This window comes from Glycine max, chromosome 8 (genome assembly GCF_000004515.6).
Source record: "Glycine max cultivar Williams 82 chromosome 8, Glycine_max_v4.0, whole genome shotgun sequence".
Classification (NCBI taxonomy): Eukaryota; Viridiplantae; Streptophyta; class Magnoliopsida; order Fabales; family Fabaceae; genus Glycine; species Glycine max.
In genome coordinates this window covers 43,431,610-43,455,084 of record NC_038244.2, presented here as the reverse complement: position 1 = coordinate 43,455,084, position 23,475 = coordinate 43,431,610, and the positions used below count along the sequence as shown (strand labels likewise).

At 31.6% G+C, this 23,475-nt stretch overlaps 4 protein-coding genes across 7 annotated transcripts; 2 read left to right on the top strand and 2 right to left on the bottom strand.

Annotated features, from left to right (window-relative positions):
• Positions 1-1,222: 1,222 nt before the first annotated feature.
• On the top strand, positions 1,223-3,874 carry LOC100527179 (uncharacterized). 3 transcript variants are annotated; one of them, XM_006584466.4, is made up of 3 exons: positions 1,223-1,586; positions 2,297-2,485; positions 3,486-3,855. In XM_006584466.4, the coding sequence occupies exons 2-3, from the start codon at positions 2,312-2,314 to the stop codon at positions 3,612-3,614; spliced, it is 303 nt and encodes a 100-aa protein (XP_006584529.1). In that variant the 5' UTR covers positions 1,223-1,586; positions 2,297-2,311; the 3' UTR covers positions 3,615-3,855. The 3 variants fall into 3 exon arrangements, with proteins under 3 accessions (XP_006584529.1, XP_006584528.1, NP_001236050.1); XM_006584465.4 differs by having other exon boundaries at positions 1,228-1,628; NM_001249121.2 differs by lacking the exon at positions 1,223-1,586 and having other exon boundaries at positions 3,486-3,874.
• A 3,433-nt stretch (positions 3,875-7,307) lies between these two features.
• On the top strand, positions 7,308-9,424 carry LOC100798414 (protein transport protein SEC13 homolog B-like). 2 transcript variants are annotated; one of them, XM_006586040.4, is made up of 2 exons: positions 7,308-7,475; positions 8,201-9,305. In XM_006586040.4, exon 2 carries the CDS (start codon positions 8,208-8,210, stop codon positions 9,111-9,113), a length of 906 nt encoding a protein of 301 aa, XP_006586103.2. In that variant the 5' UTR covers positions 7,308-7,475; positions 8,201-8,207; the 3' UTR covers positions 9,114-9,305. The 2 variants fall into 2 exon arrangements, with proteins under 2 accessions (XP_006586103.2, NP_001304587.2); NM_001317658.2 differs by having other exon boundaries at positions 7,323-7,475; positions 8,204-9,424.
• Positions 9,425-10,874: 1,450 nt separating this feature from the next.
• LOC100806904 (uncharacterized) lies at positions 10,875-16,929 on the bottom strand. Its single transcript, XM_003530715.4, has 4 exons — positions 16,322-16,929; positions 14,057-14,506; positions 12,060-12,381; positions 10,875-11,220 (listed from the first exon to the last, which is right to left on the bottom strand). The coding sequence occupies exons 1-4, from the start codon at positions 16,736-16,738 to the stop codon at positions 11,084-11,086; spliced, it is 1,326 nt and encodes a 441-aa protein (XP_003530763.1). The 5' UTR covers positions 16,739-16,929; the 3' UTR covers positions 10,875-11,083.
• A 4,756-nt stretch (positions 16,930-21,685) lies between these two features.
• Positions 21,686-22,540, bottom strand: LOC102665323 (non-specific lipid-transfer protein 1). Its single transcript, XM_006586039.4, has 2 exons — positions 22,106-22,540; positions 21,686-21,929 (listed from the first exon to the last, which is right to left on the bottom strand). The coding sequence occupies exons 1-2, from the start codon at positions 22,462-22,464 to the stop codon at positions 21,920-21,922; spliced, it is 369 nt and encodes a 122-aa protein (XP_006586102.1). The 5' UTR covers positions 22,465-22,540; the 3' UTR covers positions 21,686-21,919.
• Positions 22,541-23,475: the final 935 nt, after the last annotated feature.

The window sequence follows — 23,475 nt, the reverse complement described above, 5'->3', positions numbered from 1 at the left end:
AAAATTGACCCTGACAATACAAAAAAAATTGACATGGACTCACATAATTTCGTTAAAAATCAGTGGTATAATAAGTCTCTGTCTAGAATTGAATCGGATATGCCATTGAATTGGTATGAAGCAGGATGACTTGGTTGATTTTGTGGTTGAATCAATGAACCAAAGGGTTTTACTAACTTGGGTTGATTCACACATTTTTAGTTTTTGGTTTAATTATTATTTTGATTTTTTAATTTATTTTTTAGGTTAAATTTGATCCTTTTAATATTAAAATATTTAATTATATCTTTTAATTTTTTTAAAAATATTCAATTAAGTCTTTTTTATTTTCAAAAGTTTCAATTAGGTCCTTTATTTTTAAAATTGATTCAATTTGATCTAATTTAAAACCAAATTTGATTTTATTTTCTAAAAAAATTGGAGCAAATGAAGCAAATTAAATTTCTTTTTTTAAAAAATAAAGGACCTAACTGAATCTTTTAAAAGTAAAGAAATCTAATTGATTTTTTTTAAAAATGATTAGACTTAATTGAACTTTTTAATAATAATATAACTAAATTGAACCTAAAAAAAATAAATTAGAGGAATAAAATGACAATGATTAAATTAATCGCAAGGTTCCCTTATTTTTAGCAAATTTTTATTTATGTCCCTAAACTTTTTTTAATTGGGTGTATGAATTTTTATCTTTTATTATAGTGTATTATAAGTACAATTGAGTTATTTGTGAGATTTTTTTAGCAAAGTTTCAACCTTTTATAAAGATAAATATTTATCAGAGATTTTTGAAAGAATACTTAGAGTAAATTGACTTGTAGAAATTAAAACTTTTAAAAAATATTTTAAATTTGACTTAGTTTACAACACCCTCCAAAAATATCAATTCACCATTATTTACACCTTCACTTAATGGATATATGTAATTAATTTCTTATAATAGCAATTAGACTCGAGATCCAATTAATAAAAATAAAAATCGAGACCTAATTAAATTATAAACAACACTCTCTATCTATTTAAAAAAATTATAGGACCTAAAAGAAACCTGAAAAATAAATTAAAGAAACAAAATAATAATAATTAAATTGATCTATAGATTTTTATATTTTTACAAAATTTTCAATTAGGTTCTTGTTTTAATTGAGTTTCTTATAGTTGTTTGACTCTATATGAAATTAAAACTACATACACAACTCCCTCTGCATAATCGAGTTATGTTTAGGCAAAACTTATATGATGAGGAGAGTCAGATCTGAGTTTGGGAATACAATATCCAATATCCATTCATGTCTAGTTGTGTTTATAACATATCCTAGAGCATCACTCCATTGTAATTAAACCTTATTTTATAAACCTTGGTTTATTTTTCTTCTTCATAATTTGTGAAACGACGTTGTTTGGTATCTAGAAAAAAAAAAAAATCTAAAATCGAAACGAGACTCTCTCCCTAAGCTCCATCTCTAAACTCGACGACTCACACGCACGGCACAACCCAAGCGCAAACCCACTCAGGTCCACCGTCGCCGTCCCAAGCCTGTTCCACCACCGTCGTCGCGCCACTGTCATCGCGAGTTCGCGCACACTAGGTTCTGATTTCCTTTCAAGCACGATTTGCTTTATACGCATCAGTAAGCACGTTTTCTGATTTTGAGATATTGTGTATTTTTTTTATTATTTTATTTCTCCCATTTTGACTACAATACGATGTTTGTTCTTAGCGTATTCTTCCTTTTTTTTTTTTTTTGTATGCCTGAAGTCTGGGTACTGCTTGCTTGGCTTTAATTGAAGAAACCATTTATTGTTTTCAAGTTATCAAGACTTTAGCTTGGTTGGTTTCATAGAGCAGTAAGGTGATCGTGCATTTCCCATTTGGGTTTGATTTTGGAGATTGATTTTAAGAGAATGATTATTAAGAATTGAATGTAATTGTAAAAAATTGATTTTAAAGTTTTGGGTTTGTTTGATTATTGCCGCATAAAACTTAGTATTGTTTTGGTGTTGATCAATTGCTTAGTTGAATTCCATGAATATGATCAAATAAAGGCAGGTGTAAAATTTTCAATTTTTTAAATAGAGATCAGGTCATTCAATTCAAGTAGTGAGTCACTGGTTCGACCATTGACTGAGTGCCCATGACAGAGTCGATGACTGGTCCGGTTTTCAAAGCATTGTATTTACTCTACTCTTCATTCATTTCGTAGCATCCTTCAAACCCCAACCATACTAGCCCTCTCTATTTCTCTACCAAGCTTCGTTTTTGATCGGTGCCCAACTCCACTTGGGCGTTGAATTTCAGGGATTTAAAGCAAAAATGCTTCCTCAGCGCATGAAGAAGGCCATCACTGATAACCCTAAGAAGCTTGCCAACTTGATTGACCTCGTCAACCTTCCATCCACGCTCAGAGAATTCGTGGGTCAGTCTCAGATTTCCCGCTTGGGCTGTTTCAAGTGCATTTGGTCCTACATCAAAACAAATAATCTTCAGGTTCCCTCCTTTTCCTTAAAGTTTTTTAGTTTTGATTTTTTGAAAATTAAATTAAATTTTATCTTGTTGGAAAGTTGAATTTTGCCTTCGTTTTGAAATTTTGTAAAATTTATGTCAAGGTTAGTTGGGATGACAGAATGATATAAATTGTTTCTTTAAGGGATTGTTGAAGAGGGAGAGTGTGAGGTATGCCTTTTGAGCTAAGTGGTTTGTTAGACAATTCAAAGAGTTTTGCTTTGAAATAAAGGCTGCTTTCTCTCCTTTGTGGAGTGGTAGTGATGAAATAAGGTAGGAAGTAGAAATAATGAATGATTGGAATGGGACCTTTATAAGGTAGTTGAGTCATTCAATATTGATATACCTAGGCCATTTTTTAATATGTAATGGTGAATGGAATGGATTGGAATAAAGTTATCATTTTATTGTTTGGATATTTTTTTAAGATGGAATGGAAAAAAATAGGTGTGATCCTGTTCTCCCAAATTTTAAGTGAAGGAAAAGAAGGGTGTTTGATTGACCGGAATGGAATGCATTCTGTCATGTTCCATCCCATTTCATCCTATTTTATATAATGCAAACAATGGAACCTAGTATTATTTCATTTCATTTTACTCCATTTCATTCTTTAACATCACTCCAAACATAGCCCTATATTTGACTAAGGTATGCTTCCTTGCAGCTTTAATGGTACAGTAGTACTTTGCAAAATATTGTGCACTTGGCAACAGAGGAAATCTCTAGTATATGTTCTGTGTTTTGTTTATGCTATACACACTATCAACATATTATTCCAAAATAGAGATCTCCTTCTGATGTTTTTGAACTGTTATATGATCTTTTATAATACTTAATTCATGGGTTATAAATTTGTAAAATGCTTGTATCACCAGTTGTTGAGTTGGTGGCTATGATGTTTTATGGGTTGGGTATATTTATTTTGATATATTGATATGCAGCTACCTTGGGCTGATTAAGATGAGTTGCTTCTTTAATTGAGCAGGATCAGAATAACAAGAATGTGGTAAACTGTGATGAAAAGTTAAAAAGTATTTTGTTGGGGAAACCTCAGGTTGAGTTAGCAGAACTTCCTGCACTTATCAAGATGCATTTTCCAAAAGAGCCCAAATGATTGTGATAGAAATCAAGATGTCTGTCATATTGGAGATCCTAGCCTTCCTCAAGATGAGTCTCAGAATTTGTTTCCTTTTTCACTTTTTCTGCTTATACTGTAACAACACAAGTGTAGGAAGCTAGCTATTGAACCACCAATTAGCGTTTTATTTTGCATGTAAACCAACTTAAAAGGTCCCGTTTCACAGCTTGCTTTTGCCACTTTAAATTTTGTAATTAAGAATTTGTTATGAGTTTTAGTTTTGATTTTGTATGCATCAATACTATGTGTTATCATTCATAGCAAGTCATTTTATGAGTCCTTAGAAATGCTTTTTTTGAAAAGGGAGCCTAAAGGTTACTTTATCAGAAAGGTTGGAAAAATTTTAAGATGTATCTGTTGTAAATTCTAGATCTATTCTGAGTTACTTTATAAACTAAGCCATGGTATCTCCAATCTGGACCTTGTTATTCATTGTTATGTAGCCTCTATCAATGGAAGCGGTGATGCTGTTGATTACCAAAATCATTGTTAAGATAAATGTTCAAGTCATGCCATGATTGGTTTAAGGTGAACACTGATGTGGCTGCAAAATGGAAGCCACATAATGAAGTTGTGGGGTGTCATTTGAGGAAAATAGCATGTGAATGAATTAAAAAAACAGACTTGATAGCTAAAAAAATTTGGTTTGTCTTTTTTCATAATTTGTGTTCATAATAATTTTCAGTTTCTATTTTGCAAATATAAACCATCTTCAGCAGCACCAACATGTAATATCAGATTATCAGTTATTGCTTGTTCACAGTTCATAGTCAGGTGATGAACTTTGTAATTGCTAAAGCATATTTAAGTTATGACATCTTTACTAGGAAATGCTTGTGTTTTCAATCATATTTGCTACGTTCTCTTGTAGGCTTAAGGTAGGAAAACAAAAACTAGTTGGATCCACTTTTTTTTTTTTTAATATTGCTATTGTGCACATTTTTTCTCCGAAACCAACATAGTTCTATGCAACTTGGTCACTCCCAAACTTAGATGTTCGTGTTTCTCTCCACATTGAAGAGGATAAAACAACTTTGTCAATTGTATTAACAGAAACAAGTTGTCCATAGATGACAATTATTGTAATTATGCAGAAAAAGGAAACAAGGAGTTGGTGGAAACAACATACCCATAATTGTGCCACCAACAATGGAAAACCGTTGGAGGATTAATATGCTTTAAGTGGCACAAAACAATCCAGCAAATAAACTAGATTCTGGCTAAGTATGACAAGGAAACTTAGTCTATATTTAAAATCTTTTAATCTGTAATTATTTTCTTTATGCAGAACCGTTGTACACTATGTTATATATTTCCTCTATTTCTCTTGTATCAAGTGTGTTCACGTTTATAATAAAAGTTATAACATTTATCAGTTTTTTTCTTGGTGACGAGAGCCTTTGTGAACACCTTAGTTGCAACATGACTTCCTTATCCTTCAATACAAAAATACTCTCGTATGGGATTCAAATGTTTTGATGTCATGAATGAAGCTCTAATGATGAAGATGACTTCCTTATCCTTCAATACAAAAATGCTCTCGTATGGGCTTCAAATGATGAAGATGTCATGAATGAAGCTCTAATGATGAAGATGGGATGGGGACTTGTCAATGAACTGAAGCTTTATGGGTTAAAGTATAGAAACATTAGTATAATACATGGACTGACTTCTTCCTAGATGTTAAACATAGACTAAACGAATTGCATACCTAGAAAGCAATTATGGATAATTGGGATTTTCTTCAATCAAGTTGTGAGGTTCTGGGTAGACACATGGTTACTTTCTGGGAATATCCTTCATGAATTTCTAGTCTTTGATATTCTAGATACTTACCTTGATTTAATTGTTTCAGACTATTGCACTGATGAAGGGTATTGAGATGTTCAATCAGTTTAGGGTTATATACCACAAGATATAGTTTTTGAAATTCTTGCTATGCTTACCCTTAATCATTCCCTTGGACCAGATAAGCCAATGTGGTTCCTCTGTCCAACTGGAGAATTCTTAGTAAGTTTAGTGTACTCTCTTATTGATGTTACCAATAATTCTGTTAATGAGACTTTGTGGAAACACATCTAGAGGTGGAATGGACCATAGTGAGTTAGAACTTTCCTCTGGATGATAGCCCCACATTGTTTAAAAACTAATGTTAGACACTCCCATTTTGGTACCACGGATGACCCATGTTGTCCTATATGTCATTGGAATTCAGAACAAGACATCCACATCCTTAAGGATTGCACAATAGTCAAGCCAGTATGGCAACTTCTCCCTTTGAACCTGCATCTGACACAATTGTTTTTCACCCAACAAGATGTCAATCTCTGGATGCAACAGAACCTTCAAAAGGATCCAACAAGCACCTTATTTTTGGTGTAGCCCTTTAGGTCTTATGGTTTTACAAAAGTAAGAAAGTTTTTTCTAATTATGTTTGGAATCCTCACAGTATTGTACACTATATTAGATGGACAACTCCAAAAGTGCAACAAAATTCATCCATCACTTGCCATTTAGCGCAAAGAAATAAGGTTAGCCTTATCTAATGGATGATTCCACCTGATGGGTGGTGGAAGGTGAATGTTGATGGGTTAGTGCAAAAACCTTTAAACAACTCGTGGTGTGGATGGGTCATATGTGAAAACACTGCCAGGTGGGTCAAAGGATTGTCTTGGAATATTGGGCATAGTTCCATTATTGCTACTAGACTTTTAGGAATTATTTATGGACTACAAATTGCTTGGGAATTAGGATACTCCGAGGTTTGGATTGAGACTGATTCAAAGTGGTTGTGGATCTTTTGTTGAAGCCAATTAGAGCAAATCATCACACAAGATCCCTAATTTAGATGACCAGAGAATTAATGGGAAAACAATGCTCTATTAAACTCACTCACGTACATAAAGAAGCCAATCTTGTTGTAGATAGCTTAGCTTCTTATTCTCACAACTTACCTATAAGTTTACACTTGTTTATTGATCCCCTTTCTTTTTCTAAGCCTCTATTTTAGAGGGATTGTATAAGGGTCACATGGCCTTGTAGTTTATTGATGTAATGGGTTTATCCTTCCCTTTTATATAAAAAAAGTTAAAATAAAAAAATTAAGGCACAAGTACTCTTTATCCTAAAAAACTTATGTGGGATTAATGAGTTTCTTTCCACAATTATAATTATAATTTTTTTTAAATTTCATTTCATAGTGTTTTATGATCATTTTCGGTAAGAGAAATTTTGTTTATAGTTGAATATTTTTTGGTCATGGACTAGAGATTATGGGTGTCCCAACCTATTAAGTTAGAAACTAATCTCGCTCGCAGCTGTTTATCTAAGAGAATTTTGCACATGATGAAAATTATAGACAAGTTCTCTCACTAAATAGATCATTCTCATACATGTGAACGCAGTCAAATCTTATATCACTGCATCAACCGTTTGTGTTGTTTTATAGTGTTTCATGATCATCTTTGGTAAGAAAGCAATTTTGTTTTATAGTTGAATATGGTGTGTGCTTTAGTTTTTATTTTTTGCATGAGTCTTTTGTTTGGGTCTAGAAGCTCAACGAATGTGGTTGGGCTTAAAGTGATGGGTTGGCTTAACTGGGCCAGCAAGCCCAAAAATTATGACAGTGAGAGCCCATAAAAACAAAACAAAAGAACAAAACGGTAACATTTCTTTTTTTTCTCTACTCTCATCTTTTCAGTTTATCTGTTTCTCAATCGTTAGATCTCATCTTATACTCACCGGCGAGTCCATCTCGCGCCAGCGTCGACGCCGCTCCGGCAACCGCTCCGGCCACCGCCTTTGGTTCCCTCACTTTCTCGTCCTTCTTCTTCTCAGGTTCCTTCTCTATCCTCTCTCTCGATCTGTTTTAATTTCAACTTAGATCTTCAGATTTCGTACCTATTTCACGATTCTCCCTTTTCATTAGAAATCTATCATTGTCTTTTAGGGACAATTTTCTCATTTAAACTCCGTTGCGTGATTTTCCCCAATTTTTTACGCTAAATGCTTTTGTTTTTTTTTTTTTCAAAGAAAAATGTTTTTCCCTATTTTTGGGCTTTGGTGTTTTCAATTTTGCGAATTGCTCACGATTCAGTGATCTTTTACCGGTCAAGATTCGCACAAATTGTCGTTTCACTTTTTTCGATGCGAAATTCGGTGAAATTTTGTGTATAATTAAAAACCTTTGCCTTGGTTTCCAGCTTTTCATCTGAGTATGTATGGGGTTTTTCTTTTGGGTATATTATGTTTTTGTTGATGGATTCATAATTATGTTTAGTTAATTGTTGTTTGAAGCTTGAATAGTTTTTTTTTCCAGAAGCAAGCTTGAATAGTTGTTTACTTGAATAATATTAATATATTTATGTATTTTGTATTGATTCTTATGCTTATGCTTTTGTTGATCCTTAGTTATGTTTTATTTGAGATTTGTTTTTCCTTATTAACATTGGTAGTGACTAGTTAACCGAGTGTTTAGTTTGGTTTTGTTTAAATTTAGGTCAGTTAGTGTCATTTGCAAATGGTTGTTTGGAACTAACTGTTTGCATGGTGTGTGTTGATAGCAGAAATATGCCTTCTCAGAAAGTTGAAACGGGTCATCAAGACACGGTCCATGATGTTGCAATGGATTACTATGGTAAGAGGCTGGCCACGGCTTCATCAGATCACACAATTAAGATAATTGGGGTGAGTAATACGGCCTCTCAGCATCTCGCAACATTGACTGGTCACCAAGGACCTGTTTGGCAAGTGGCGTGGGCTCACCCTAAGTTTGGTTCTCTACTTGCATCGTGTTCCTATGATGGTCGTGTCATTGTTTGGAAGGAGGGCAACCAAAATGAATGGACTCAAGCTCATGTGTTTGATGACCACAAGTCATCTGTGAATTCGGTTGCTTGGGCGCCTCACGAGTTGGGTCTTTGCTTGGCTTGTGGCTCGTCTGATGGGAATATATCTGTTCTGACTGCAAGAGCAGACGGTGGCTGGGACACTGTGAGAATTGATCAGGCTCATCCAGTTGGTGTCACTTCGGTGTCATGGGCGCCATCGATGGCACCCGGAGCCCTTGTCGGTGCAGGGTTGCTTGATCCAGTACAGAAGCTGTGCTCTGGTGGTTGTGATAATACTGTGAAGGTATGGAAGCTAAACAATGGACTCTGGAAGATGGACTGCTTCCCTGCTCTTCAGATGCACACGGATTGGGTTCGAGATGTTGCTTGGGCACCCAATTTAGGGCTCCCTAAATCTACCATTGCTAGCGCATCACAGGACGGTAAAGTGATTATATGGACCGTGGCGAAAGAGGGGGATCAGTGGGAAGGCAAGGTTTTGAATGATTTCAACACCCCTGTTTGGAGGGTCTCATGGTCATTGACAGGAAACATATTGGCTGTGGCTGATGGGAACAACAATGTGACATTGTGGAAGGAAGCAGTTGATGGGGAATGGCAACAGGTGACAACAGTGGAGCCTTAGAATTTGATATTTTTCCTTTTGAAAATGGTTAGAATTTTCGTTTTGAAATATATAGTTGACGACATCTTGTTTCTTTGCATACTATACAGTTGATTAATTGTGCTTCATAATGCACTAAGTTCCTTGACGTTTGTGATCCATTGAGTATTCCGTGATTGGAAGAATGAAGTTAATTAGTTTGAGTTGTTTTAAGATTTAGAATGATGTTTTCTAAGTGTATAATGTGACAGTGTCTTATATTCCGGGAGTTGCATAATTAATGGCTGTTGCGTTTAATTTTGGATTCTCGTGATTAATCGATCACCGTTAGTAAATAATATCCTTGATAACTTGGTTTTTAATTGAGTCTAAAAACATGATATGATCCATGTATTCAACCTTATCAGGTGGGATAAGACTATTTTTTCTTACGTTGTATTGCATAGCTTGGGTAAGGGTAATATCTTTTATTCCCTCCTTTTATTCCCTCAGTTTCTATTCATAAGACTAAATTTTAAAATGATATTTGTTTTTATTATAAGACCCATATTAATTATTTTTAGTCTAAAAATACTTTTAGAGTATGTTTGAATAGAAAATTTTAATTGAGAAAAGTAATTTATTAGAGAATTTAAATTTTTGTAATCTAAAATTAATTGTTTGGATATTTTTTAATAAAGAATTTAAATTTTTGAAATTTTAAAACAGAATTTTGAATAACTAAAAATGTGGAATTTTAATTTTCTTCTAAAATGTGAGAAATTGAAATTTTTTTCTTGATAAAAGAATTTTTCAAAATGTTCGCGTATTTTTTTTATAATATTCATTCTCTCTTTCACTCAAAGTTCTCGAATAATACTGAGTTCGTGGAACATCAATTGGGTGTGGATATAGGGAGACATGTAGGACTGCACTTGTTAGTCATGGAGCAACCGTCGCTACCCATCATACGGCGAAGACGTCACCGTGTCCCGATTTTCTTTATAAGTACATTAATCATATCTTTTCTTTTCTTTGCATTCATTTTCTTTCACCCTCACAATTTTAATTTTTTTTTATCCAAACACAAAATCTTGAAAATAAAAAAAAATTCAATTGAAATATTTAAAATTTCTCAGAATTTAAAATTCCTTCATCCAGACACATTATTGCTTAAAAGAAGTGAGAAAAGAGACAATGTATTGAAAAAACAATTAAAAGTAAAAAAGTAATAATGATAATGATAATTTTTTTAAAAAAATTATAAATTTAAGACATTTATTGTTATCAATTTAAGACATATTTTACAACATTATGTACGGTAAGTATTTCATAAATTATAACGCAAATTATTCTTTGCAACTATCTGTGATTCCAGAACTGAGTTTGATGTATGGCAAAAGAATGATTTACTTTTTAATACAGACATAATCAGCTGTGATATCTATGCAATAGGACTAATTCTAACTTGTTGGATGCCGCAGCATGCTAATTAACCACTTTGGCACAGCCATACCCTTGAAAGTGGATGTGAAAATTTAAGAGACGAGCTTTCAAAGCAAAATTCTATCTAGATTTTTGCCCTTTAATTTTTTTTAGGAAAATAGTATGCTACAAAAACGAGTTACGGATTCACATGCAGCAGTTTTATTGAAAAGTGCTGTGCCTTTTTAACAGCCATCACACCATAATATGATGGCATAAGATGTCTTTGATTTGTTTCTTATTTTTATTTTGATTGGTATATTTTGGTACATAATTACAGAGATGATGTTATTTTTACTTTATTTTTTGTAAATAAAATAAAATAAAATAAGAGTTATTATAAAATAATTAATTAAAAATACAAATAAAAATAGAAAAAACAAACAAAATGCACTATTAACTTCTCATCCAATTGAAACCGCGTGCAGTTGGCAATTGGGAACAATATCAAACATGATTCACAAGCTATCTTTTTCTTTTCTGTGCCCTGATTGATAAATTATAATAATGAAATCAAATAAGATTCTTCAAGAGAAGCCTATGGTTTTCCCAAGCAGCCAAAGAACAAGCGACATTTCAATGCCAAATATTGTGTGGAGTGTGCTCCTATCCAACATGAATCCATATACTGTAATCCCTGCCCTGTTATTCTCAAAGTAATTTACTGCAAAAAAACGTCAAAGATAGGGTATAACGTGAGTAAATAAACATTCATGATAATCATCGTATGATTATTCATTAAATAGTATATTCTTTTAAATAAAAAAATATTAGTACTTGACAATTTGTTGGGTGGGGGGACCTGTATAGTATAATAATACATTAGTCTTTTATTTTCTTATTGTTTACCTTCACTAATTAAAATCTAACTAAAACAAGGGCCGAAGCATTAAGGCAAGGATGGGCTATTCCTCAAAAGATAGATGCATATTTGAATTAGTTTAATCTATTTTATATAAATAATCGTTTTCTAATTTCCTAAAGGTTTTCAAAAATACATTTTTTTAAAAAAAATTGAGCTATATCCAAATATGGGTTAATTCTCCAATTCAGAAAAGCTTAATTTTGGTGTACGTTAACGCATCATTACATGACACTAAAACTATTTTCCAGTTTTACACCAAGTGTGTACAAATTATGATTTTCTAAAATAGGAATATATATATATATATATATATATATATATATATATATATATATATGATGTTTTAGTCTAAAAAAAGAGAGTAATTATAGTTTGGATAAAACTTAGGGCCTAAAACTTAGATATAGTTTTGTGTTTTTGCTATTGTTTTCTAATCAGAATTGAAAATTTACTTCAATTAGTTTCAATTCTAATTAGAGAATAGTACTAAAAACATCTAAAAGATTGGATCTAAGTTTTATCTTTATAATAAGTTACACATTTCAATGATGATTTCTTACTTCTCAAGTGAAATTTCTAGACATGTATGTAGTTAAGAAAATATAATGGGTGTGTGAGAAATGAATTGAAGTAGTTACCAAGAGCTTGTCGCTTTTGATATGAGATGGTGCTATAAGCATAGGATGGGATTAACTTGGTAGTGTCAATTTCATCTTCTTCATCACCAGCTTCATCAGTCTCTGATTCCCCATCCGTTCCCACATTAGGAAACACTGTTTCATGGGAACTTTGAGGAGCCATTGGTGTCTCACCTTCCGTTACAACTCCATCAAAAGAATCCAACGTCGCGCAAACGTGCCACTTGGCAGCAAGCCCCGTGATCGCTTGTGCTTTGTGTGTTATCTTCGTCGCACTACGCAACAAGATGCACAACGCAGAAAGGAGTGTAACTGAGCACAGCTGCACAAAATTAATAAAACCCTCCACCAAGTTAGGTCTTTTTTGTTTAATAAGGAGAACTTGAAAATAGAGACCATCAAATTTATAATAATTCATATATCTTAATCAATCATATATTTTATTGTATTCATGTCTATCTAAACAGAGGGATCAATCATATATTTTATTGTAGTCAGTCTAAATAAAAGAATCAATCATATATTTTATTATAGTCATGTCTGTCTAAATGAAAGAATGTGTTAAAAGTTTCTGAATAATCATAAGAAAAAATAAAACATGTTAAAATTCTATATAGGATCGAAATAAATTATATAAGTGAGGAGAAATACTTATTTTATAAGTCGGTTTTATAAGATTGAATTAAATTAATAAAAAATTTAATTTGCGATACTTACTTAACCAATTGAGTAATACCTATCAATGAAATTGGGTCCATGTTTCCATCGATTACCAAATGTTCTTCTGTTCATGTTTTGTTCTTGTCTTTTTCGGTATTATTTTATGAACTAGATATAGGAAGGAACATGAAATGAATAAGATAATGTCTAACTTGGCCGAGGGAACATGGAGGAAGTGACAGTTGCATCAAATTGGACACGTCTTCATCTTACTTCAAATGATTTCAATCACATAAAATTTATTTGCTGAACTTAACGAAATTTTGTATGAACAGCTAAGAGGTCGGTCCGTACATGTGTACGTTTGTAGAACGATTTAAAGAAAGAAAATAAAAAAATATCAACTTCATCCACTATTAGTATAAAATATTTTAACATTTGTATTCATTAATAATATCATTAAATGATATCATTAGATATTACGAGTATAACATTAATTACAATAATAATAATATATCATAATTAAAATTTTGAAATAAAAAAATAGAAAAAAAAGGAAGGAATAAATGTATTGATGAGTATTTTGATAAATTTTCGTCTCTTATTAAAAGTTGAAGCGTATACACTTTACATTTTTTTAGATTTATTTGTAAATATCTCAATTAAAAATAATTTAATTTTAATGCATTTTGTAATACTTTCAACTAATTAAAAATCATTCTAAATATCTTTTTTCAACTAATTAAAAATCTTGTCGATATATATATATATATATATATATATATATATATATATATATACTGTCATTATATTTAAATTAAATTCTTTTTAAAAAAAACAACCATACTCCTGAAAATTTGTTAACTAACTAATGTAATTAACCATGCTAGTTTATTTTTGATCAACTAATAAATTGAATCAAGTAATCATCAAAATATAAGAATTTTTTTTATGAAATTCAATAGAACAGAAAAAAATTAGAATATATATCCTAATAGTGCAAAGGAATTCTACATTATAATTAATAATAAATTGTCATATGATTAAAAGTCATTAAAATTTAAAGTGAAAATAAATTTTTATTATTTGATAATATATAAAAAAAATTTCACTTACAATGCATCAATTTTTTTTTCTTGACAAAAAAATGTATGAAAGTGATACTCAAGAAAAGAAAAAACACATTAGACATACAAATAAACTCCCATGCCTACCATTCACTAACATGGTATTAATAGTATTAAATAAGTTCTATATTTAATAAATTTTTTTAAGCAGTAAAAAAAACAATTATTTTTTTTTATAAAAAGAAAAGGTAAGGGTAGGGAGGGACATACCGCAAGTTCACCGGTTTTGTAAATATTCATATCTTGCGTATGTTTAGTTGTAACAAGCAAGCACGCCAGCTGGCTTCCGGTGACCAATAAAAGCGCGAGTAGGATGAACGCGCGGAACCTGTGGCTTATGATTCGCAGGTGCCTCCTAATCCTAAGGTGCTCCGTCATCACCGACGCCACATCGGAGTCCACGTGGAAGAATCTCGCGAAGTCGCGCAGCCGCAGGATCTGGAGGTGGCAGATCAAACGGAACAGAACGCACACTAGGAAGATCACCGTGGTTCGGTACAGCCAGGACCACAGTTCCAGTATGCACGCCACCGCATCGCTCACGTACACGTTTCCTAAGAAGGGGATCTGTGAGGCTCCGGATGCGTACCACCATATCTTGTATGCACACTCGGCCACAAAACATGGCCCCACAAACACCGAAAGGATCTTCACTGACCTCTGCATTCCAATTTCCACACACAAAATTAAAAAATCACTTTATATTTACCTTTTTTTTTTTTAAATTTAGTTTTATCTGTTTTTATCTTATTTATACTGATTTTTGTTACTTGCTATTAATGTGTGAGGTGCATAAAGTATTTTCCTTGTTTGTTGGTGTGCAAATATTAAAAAAATGTTGTGATGTGTCCGCAAAAAGATTGATCAAATTCTTATCATACATATGGGGATCATAGTGTAGTGTAAAAAGATGGTTCAAGAGACAAGAATGTGCACTTAGAGAACAAAAAGTTGATGAATGCTTTTTCTCGTCTATTTTTTAGTTGAGAATCAGTACCATAGATTGTTCTAGTGTACGTGATTTAGGTACTTTAATAGGTATATGGGATGAGGTTATCCAACAAAAAGGGATCATCAATATTTAATACCAAATTTTAATCTAAATCATGGATATATAGAAACTGAAACATTACTATTCCAGAACATGTCTTGTGTTCTTGAAGCTCCGAATAATATATAATAATTTCTATATATAACTCAGATTTCAGGTTATGAGGTTATAATAGCTAAGACTTAAAGCTGTTGTTTCCTTGAATCAAAGCTTAAAATCGGAAATCATATTCTTTTTCAAGCTGTCTTGATGTTGAAGTTCCACAAGCAATTTCCATTATTGATCGTCAATATTTTCTTGTGGCTGGGAAATGAAGAGGTGTTTCACACACTGGAATACGTGATCACCAATTCAAATTTCCACTGAGAAGCCAAAAGCAAAATAATAATATAAAAAAAAAAGACAAGTTTCTATTTCCTCGACTTCGTCGGGACAAAGATAAACAACAAGAGTAACCCAAAAGAAAAACAAACATTATAATGACGTATGATTAAATAAAAATCATCATTAGGATGTTAAATTAATTAATAAATATCATTTATAAAACAACTATACATCATTAACTCTTAAAAGATAAACAAACTCTCGTATTTAAAGATCAGAGTACGTAGAAAACTCAACTAATAAGAGTAGCACTATATTTACATATTAATTCTTTTTTATATTAATTTTACATGCGAGACGTTATTTATTTTACATACGAGATGAGCCAATAAAGGATATAAATTAAATAATCAAATTTAAAAGTAAAAAAAGTTTAAAGTTATTTTGACTTTTTTATTTTGAAAATTAAGAAATATTAATTAATTTAATTTTTTTATTTATTTTTAAAAGAAAATAACATTTTTCAAAAACAACTTACCAGTACTGTTTTATTTATTAGTGAGTTTTGATGCAAAACAAACTCCTACTTTAAACTAATTTTTAAAATTATAAAAGGTAGCAAAGACAATAGATGAATCAAATCTCTTGATCGACGATAGCTAGAGATCAGAGATAAAAGAGATGCATGTATAATGTGATAAGAACATTTCAGAGACGAAAAAAATGGTAAATTTTAGTAAACTTTTGTAGAAATATTTTTAGGAAAAGGACATATAAAGAAAATATTTTAGCTTATGCATGAGCTTCCTATTTAATATCACTCGTTTTACAAAGACTCTAGAATAAAAACTGTACAGTAAAAGCGTTTTTTTTTTTCCTAAAAGAAATTCGTTTCTGGATGCTTTGGAATCGAACTCATTCCTTCATTATGCAAATTCATCCAAACACAGCTTAAAAAAACTACAAATACAGAAAGCATCCCTTAACATAACATAATTAGGAATTTGAACATCAAACATTAAAGCAACTTTCAAGTATGGGGAATATAATTAGAAGCAAAAAAAAATGGAATTAAGGAATAAGGATGAAGAGTGACATACATTGAGCTGCGCCATGTAGTTGGTTCTAACGGTCTCGCTCTCATCGCAGAGCTTATCGAAGAAGAGGAACCTTCGGAGTCCGTACTTGCGGACGAAGCCGGCGAGGCAGAGGAAGGAGAGGGCGGAGACGGAGGTGAGGGAGAGCTGCACCACGGCGTCGTAGGGGCGGGAGTGGCGGGCGTCGCAGTCGGGGCAGGCGAGGAGGAAGTGCGACGCGGCGGGGACGGCGAGGGCTAGGAGGAGGAACAGGGACCAGGAGAGTGCGGCGGTGAAGTTGTTGGACTGGTCCACGCACATCCACCGGAGGTACGAGCGGAACGTGTGGAACTCGTCGTTCACGTGGGAGACGCTGCGGTTGTACTTGCCACGGCGATCTAACAGCGCCGTGGCGGGGGTGGCGGCGGTAGCGTCGTTCATTGGAGGATGGAATGGTTGTGGCGTGTGGGGAGTTAGGAAGAGCTAAATAAATAGCTTGGGTGGCGATGGACGAAGGAATTTTTGTAATGGAGACAACGATGGATAGAAATATATATAAAAATAAGATAGAGAAGTATGAGCAAATATAAGTGTGGACATATGTCTCGCGGTTTAGCTTAAACAGGTTTAACAAATTAATAAAGTCGATCAACTACATGAATAATGAATCAATTCATGATATAATATCATTTTAGTTTAATGATCTTGAATTTGAACTATTTTACATATAACTAACGATAAGTAGTTGAAAAAAAAGATATATACATATAGTCTAGACCACCAGAAAGAAATATAAACATATTTTGATTATCACTTGTAATTGGAAAAATAGTTTTTTTACATTTATTTGAGGTTATATAATAGCATCGAATAAAGGGAAAATAGGAAGAAAAAATAGCAAAATAAAAAATGTGATTACTGATAAATTAAAAAAGGAAAAGAGCAATTGAAGGAATTATAAAGATTAAAAATGTTTAAGGAAAAAGGCTATGAATAAACTGTAAATACGAAATATATCACTAAGTTATCATCAAGCATGTAGATTAATGGGTGAATTGAATAAGATTGTTTATAATAAAAAAATATTTTTTGGTTTTAAAAAAATTCAGTAAATTTATAATTAAAACTAAATATTAAACTGTTTATTATAACAAACATAATCAATTTAGGGTTTTTTTTTCTCTCTTCATTTTTTGTACTGATGTGGTGGTGTCCACTATCTAGTAGGGGACAAAGGAAATAATCAAAATGGCATGATTTCATTGGTTTTGGAGGTGGAATGTAGGTTTATTATGATCTGGCTGATTATGTAACTGGGATTTTTAATGTATGAAGCAGGACAGTTCACATGATATCAAAACTAGAATTTTGGAACATCTGAAAGGGTACTCTAGGTATAATAATAATATTGGAAATGTTATTTTTTTTTTGAAAATTTCATTTAGAACAATATTATAAGAAAATAAATACTTTAAATTATTTGAAAGATTTTTTTTCAAATAAAAACTATGTTAGAAAGCTAGAAAAAAAATTGTGTGTTTTTTTTTTTTTTAAATAAACTACACTTTATTTGAATGAGGAGTGGAATAGAAAAGAAAAGAAGTAAAAATGATAGAAATAAAAAAAGGAATAAAAATGATATGCAATTTGAATGAACAGTAATGATATATAACAAAAGGAAATAGATATTTTTTATCCACTCACTTAAATGAATAGAAATAAGAAAAACCTCTAAAAAAATAGAAAATATTCTATTCACTTATTTAAACGATTGAAGGAAGAAATGAAAAAAATGTATTAAAATTATTATATTATTTAAAATTAAATTCAAATAGAAAACTTAAACCTTTATATTACATTATTTTTAACATAAAATTATTTGTTATTTTTTTTATATTTGAAAAATTATATAATTTAAAAAACTAAAAGACTTCCCTACTTAATTTCCCTTTATTGAGAGGGGAATTTTTGTTTTATACCACCTTATTGGGATGTAAAATAATTTTCCCAGAACCAAAAATGTTTTTTTAAGCAACCAAACCAAGGATTTTAGTAGAGTATATTTATCCTTACAATTAAAGAAAAGTCGCATAATTTGTACTATAAATTTATACATACGAGTCGCATACAATAATTCACACACGGTTCAATTGAGTTAAACCTATGTGATACACAATTTTTTTTTTTCACATTAATAACTTCAACTTTTACGATATTTATTTGCTTTCACATTAATGCTTAAATTCCATCCCGCAAAATTTTGTTCAACATATTTTGAAATGCATGATTTGTGTAAAACAAACACAAACTAAAACTCCGATTACAACAATTACTTGCGTTCAAGCAATTCTCACTAAATATATTGTAATTAATTCACTTAATCATTTAAGACTGAACGATTAATTTATAAATTTGTACATACCCTTTTACCCTTTTTGTACTTAAGAGTGTTCTCTCGCATTATTTTTTAAATGAAATCATGATGGGGTTGGGATAAATATATTGTATATATACTTCCCCTCAATCACCGGAATTAGAGAAATCTTGTAGTGAAAAATCTCATATATAAGAGACCAGCTGGTGGTGGGACCATCACATGTGAGGCGTAGAGTAATAATGTGGTGAACCAATACAGTGCATCCATTTGGATACAAAACATTGATACGTGTAAGCTGAGATTCCTTGTGTGTGTAAACCATGATATCACAAGCAATAAAACAAAACAATGAAGTTTAAACTTGGATCAAGCTCATTTGCAAGATTTGCTTCCTTTGGATTCCATTCCTCCAAAATTATTTATAATGCAAATGATTAGTAGCCACAGTGCCAGGTTAGAGCCGTTTTGTGATTGTCAACTGTGCTGGTTTAAAAGTGGTTGTGCTAATTAACCAAACTCATAGATTGGTTTCTAGCACAACATCATATGCTTTAGATTTTATAATATGCTTTTCCCCTCTTCGTTAAAAAAAACATAAAATAAAAAATGTAAAAACTTTGATCTTGACGAAAACCTACTACTACACCAAATCTAAATTTGAGAGAATGATTGATTGGGACGGTAGCTCCCTTCAAGGCTAGACGACTCTGGATTAATGGTTGGTCTTGTGCCATGTGGATATATTCTTTCATGTTACTTTTGTACATCAGTAGCATGGTTAGTACTTAGTATCATAATAATCACTATAGTAATATAATAGTTAACGTTAAAGTTACTAATAACTTTAAAGTTAATACATATTATTATGAGAATAGTAAAATATAATCTTGGTATAATTGTGCCCCAAAATAAGTAATGTGGTATAATATGGAGTTGTTAATAACAGTTAAACATATCTTTGCTCTAAAGTTTTTTGTGACTTGTAATCATTCACTTAATTCGACATTGGCTCTTTTCACTTGTATGTTTTCTTTTCCTTTTCAATCCACAGTTTGTCAGATGCTGTTTTGACAGTTGTAAGTGAGCTTAATAAACAAAAGTTTTAAGAAGCAGGAAGTTGAGATTCATTACTTAACTAGCTAAACTAGCGTACCCCATTGCCCAGAGGTTCTTCGCTATGCGAAGATATGGGGGAGGGATATTGTACGCAGCCTTACCCTTGCATATGCAAAGAGGCTGTTTCCTGATTCGAACCCATGACTAACAGGTCACCAAGGCACAACTTTACCGCTGCACCAGGGCTCGCCCTCTCATTACTTAACTAGCTAGAGAAGCAAAATTGATGAACTATATACTCAGTATTGATTCCACTAGTTGGAGCTGAATTCATTTTGGAACACTACAAAATTATATATAGAGACCCAAGTTTGGAAGTGGCATAGCAACTTTGGTATATTGCAATCCCTAGCCCAATAACAGATAAAAGTGAATGGACATATATACATAGTCCAAAGTTTGGGAAGCTTTAAAAATCTCAGCCTCAATGGATTCTCATAGCCGAAACATATTAGGCAGATTGTTGTTCCTCGCTTCGAGATCATTTTACTTTGAATTCAGGTTTTGAAGCATAGATATGATGTTGTAATTTTTACCAATGGAAAAAACGCAAGATGCTGAGATTTTGGTTTTCTTCACACTAGTTATGTATCCTGATGAGTAATGGCAGTAAAAACTATATAAACAGTGAAGAACATGTGATTTGGTGATTTCTGGTTCTTGGTTATATATAAAACCTACATATTAAAGGAGAAGAAAACGATGCCGAAATTCAGTGATTTCATAATCTACTTGCAATATGCAATAATTCATCCCAACTTGTGTTATTTTTTTCCTTAGCAAAAGAGAAACTCATTCAAAAGGCACCAGGAGTATCAATCCAAGTACAAGATAGTTTTACAATATTGATCTAACCCACCAAAGTATATCCACCTGCTGAGTATAGAGGTTATTTTTTAGGAGTCTTGTTAACTAATTCCGTTATAAAATTGATTAAAAAAAAACTATTGCAAAGATCATATAAAAGCATAATAAAACATCAATAATATAATGTTGTGTATTTTAATAAATTTTTTAATTCTTTTTACCCAATATCTAAAAAAACATTAATTAATATTTATCATTTTTTATTTATGATAAAAATACACACAAATAAAGATAATCTCCCATCAGAGTGTAACATAATCAGCCTATGACTCACGAACCAGCCATCTGAAGTTACTAATATATTTGACTGCCAATAAAATATCATCCCTTATAAAAAATACCAACAACTCCACAACCGACACCCACCACCAACGGGATAAAACCATCTTCCTATACACACGACGAGACATATGTTCTCTGATCCGAAAACGTGTCAACCTCATACCAAGTAAATGTTTCACAACCATGCAACTAACAATTCCAATTCATAAAACTCGACTTTCAAATCAGAATCCGCTCAATTAACACTCTATTAACACCTATAATTTCTTTATAACGTACGTATCTACATTTTTCTCTTTAAATGTCAAGTAAGATATAGTAATATTCGTACATACTTTTTCTTCTTGAAGCATTATGGAACACATGTACTTGAGCAAAATAAGATTAGAAAAAAACTAAGTCGAGGAAGTTAAGTTAAACGTATATATATGAGAGGCAATTAATTACTAGCTACAACTCTCTCCAATGTCAATAGGAAAATAGTCACAGGTAATGTTGCAGTCTTGAGGAAGCCGCACCTTTCCAGAATAAAAAAAAAATGTATCCTGTTTTAGACATTTAGAAAAATCTACTCAATAATTAAGAATTTTTAACGAATGTTTTCGAAAACAGACTGATGCATGACAAAACTGCTCAAGATACTAATTCAAAGTTTAATGGTTTAATTGTGAGACAAATTCGATATTGATTATTTTTTAGATAAAAGCTATATAGATGTATTACTGTCCTAAATTTCACTTCTGACATTATTTAATTTTATCTTGTATATATCATCTGCTTATATATACATGACTATCCATTCTGATACAATTGATTTTTATTCATTAGTTAATATAGAGAGAGAGACATTAGTCCAGCATTTGTTTTGATGGAGAACTAAAAATTCATGGCTCTTCGGATCATATATCCTATATATGTTCTGCACACATTTATTTCTATACCTGAATTTATTCATCCAATTGATCATCTTAGTTGAAGCATCATGGAATCCTGCAACATGAGAAAAACAAGATTAGAAAAAATTGATGTTAAAAGTATCAGTTTATAAATTGTTGTAAAAATCAATAAATCTAGGATATAAATTGATTTATGATTAAATGATAATATAATGACAGTATCACTACATAACCTATTTTCTATAAAAGTATGTAAGTCGATCGGCTTACGAGTTACAATTCTGTCTTGGGTCAAGAGAAAATCGAGAGGTAATTTTGCAGTCTTGAGGAAGCATTTTCAATTTTTCAGGATCAAAATGGAAAACGGCTGTGTCCCGTTTCAGACAGTGACAAACATCTCTTCTGCGTTGAGGGGTTTTGGAGAGTTGAAACACTGCTGACACTCCTTCACAGCACCAAGGAAGTGGTCCATCTGGAACTTCACCTAGCAAATAAGCAAAACAACGTTCAAGTAACACTTGAGCATCCCCACTGGCACATGCTTGATTTTCACTGAGTGTTGTTGTTACCCCCATGCCAGCAACTAGAACAAGCATGAGAAGAGCAATAGTAACTTTCTTCTCTTGCATCTTTTCTTAAATTTTGTGTGCAACTTTGTTGTTGAAGTTTTTATCAACCATATTCATAGCAGGGTCTTACTTATAGTAAGTGGATTTTTGTTTTTGATAATTTTTCAAAATGTATAGGCAAAACTCTTAGCTTTAGGGAAGTTTTTGTTGTTGACTTTTCAAACAAAATTTATTGTCCTACACTATTCAATTAGTAATAAACTAATAATTAATGATAGTCAATGGGAAATTACAAATTAAATATGATATGTATAAATATTTTTTTTTAGTAAATTACATTCTCACCTCTTGATTTGTGAATATATATTACAATGTTTTTTCCTCTTATATTAAAATATACAGATTAATCCATTTAATTTATATTATTAAAGTAAATTACAGTCTCCTCACGCATATTATTACAGTACTCCTCTCTCATGTTAAAATATAAAATAAATTACACGATTTATTTTAGAGATCTCATTATTATATTGCCCTTCTCCTCTCGTGCTAACATTTATATAATTTAATATCAATTTACCTTAACATATACATTTTTAAAATATTGTAAAAATATTTAGAATATATTTTCTATTAAAATATATACTAAATTATTTTTAATTTATAAAGTTATTTTATACTAAATCAATAAAGATGATTTAAATATATAAATAAATTTAAAATATTAAGAGTCAGAGAACATTTCACCCTTTATGCACAGTACTTGCAAGAGATAGAGAAGCTCAAATTTTTTGACCTTTTCTTCAAAAGTTCATATATCTAGTTTTGGTGATTTGTAGGTTTAGCCACACAGGCTAGGGAACTATGTTGTTCTTCCGGTGGACATTTTTCTGAATAAGCATAATCTTAAATAATTTAGAAGTAACATATACTAATATTTTAGATATAATTAAATATACAATAGAAATAAGTTTCAGTGTATTTCATATGAAATATAAGCAGAGCACTTCTTTACTGTGTTAATTTTTTAACGAAAATGTGTTTTAATTTGATTACTTTTAAATTATTACA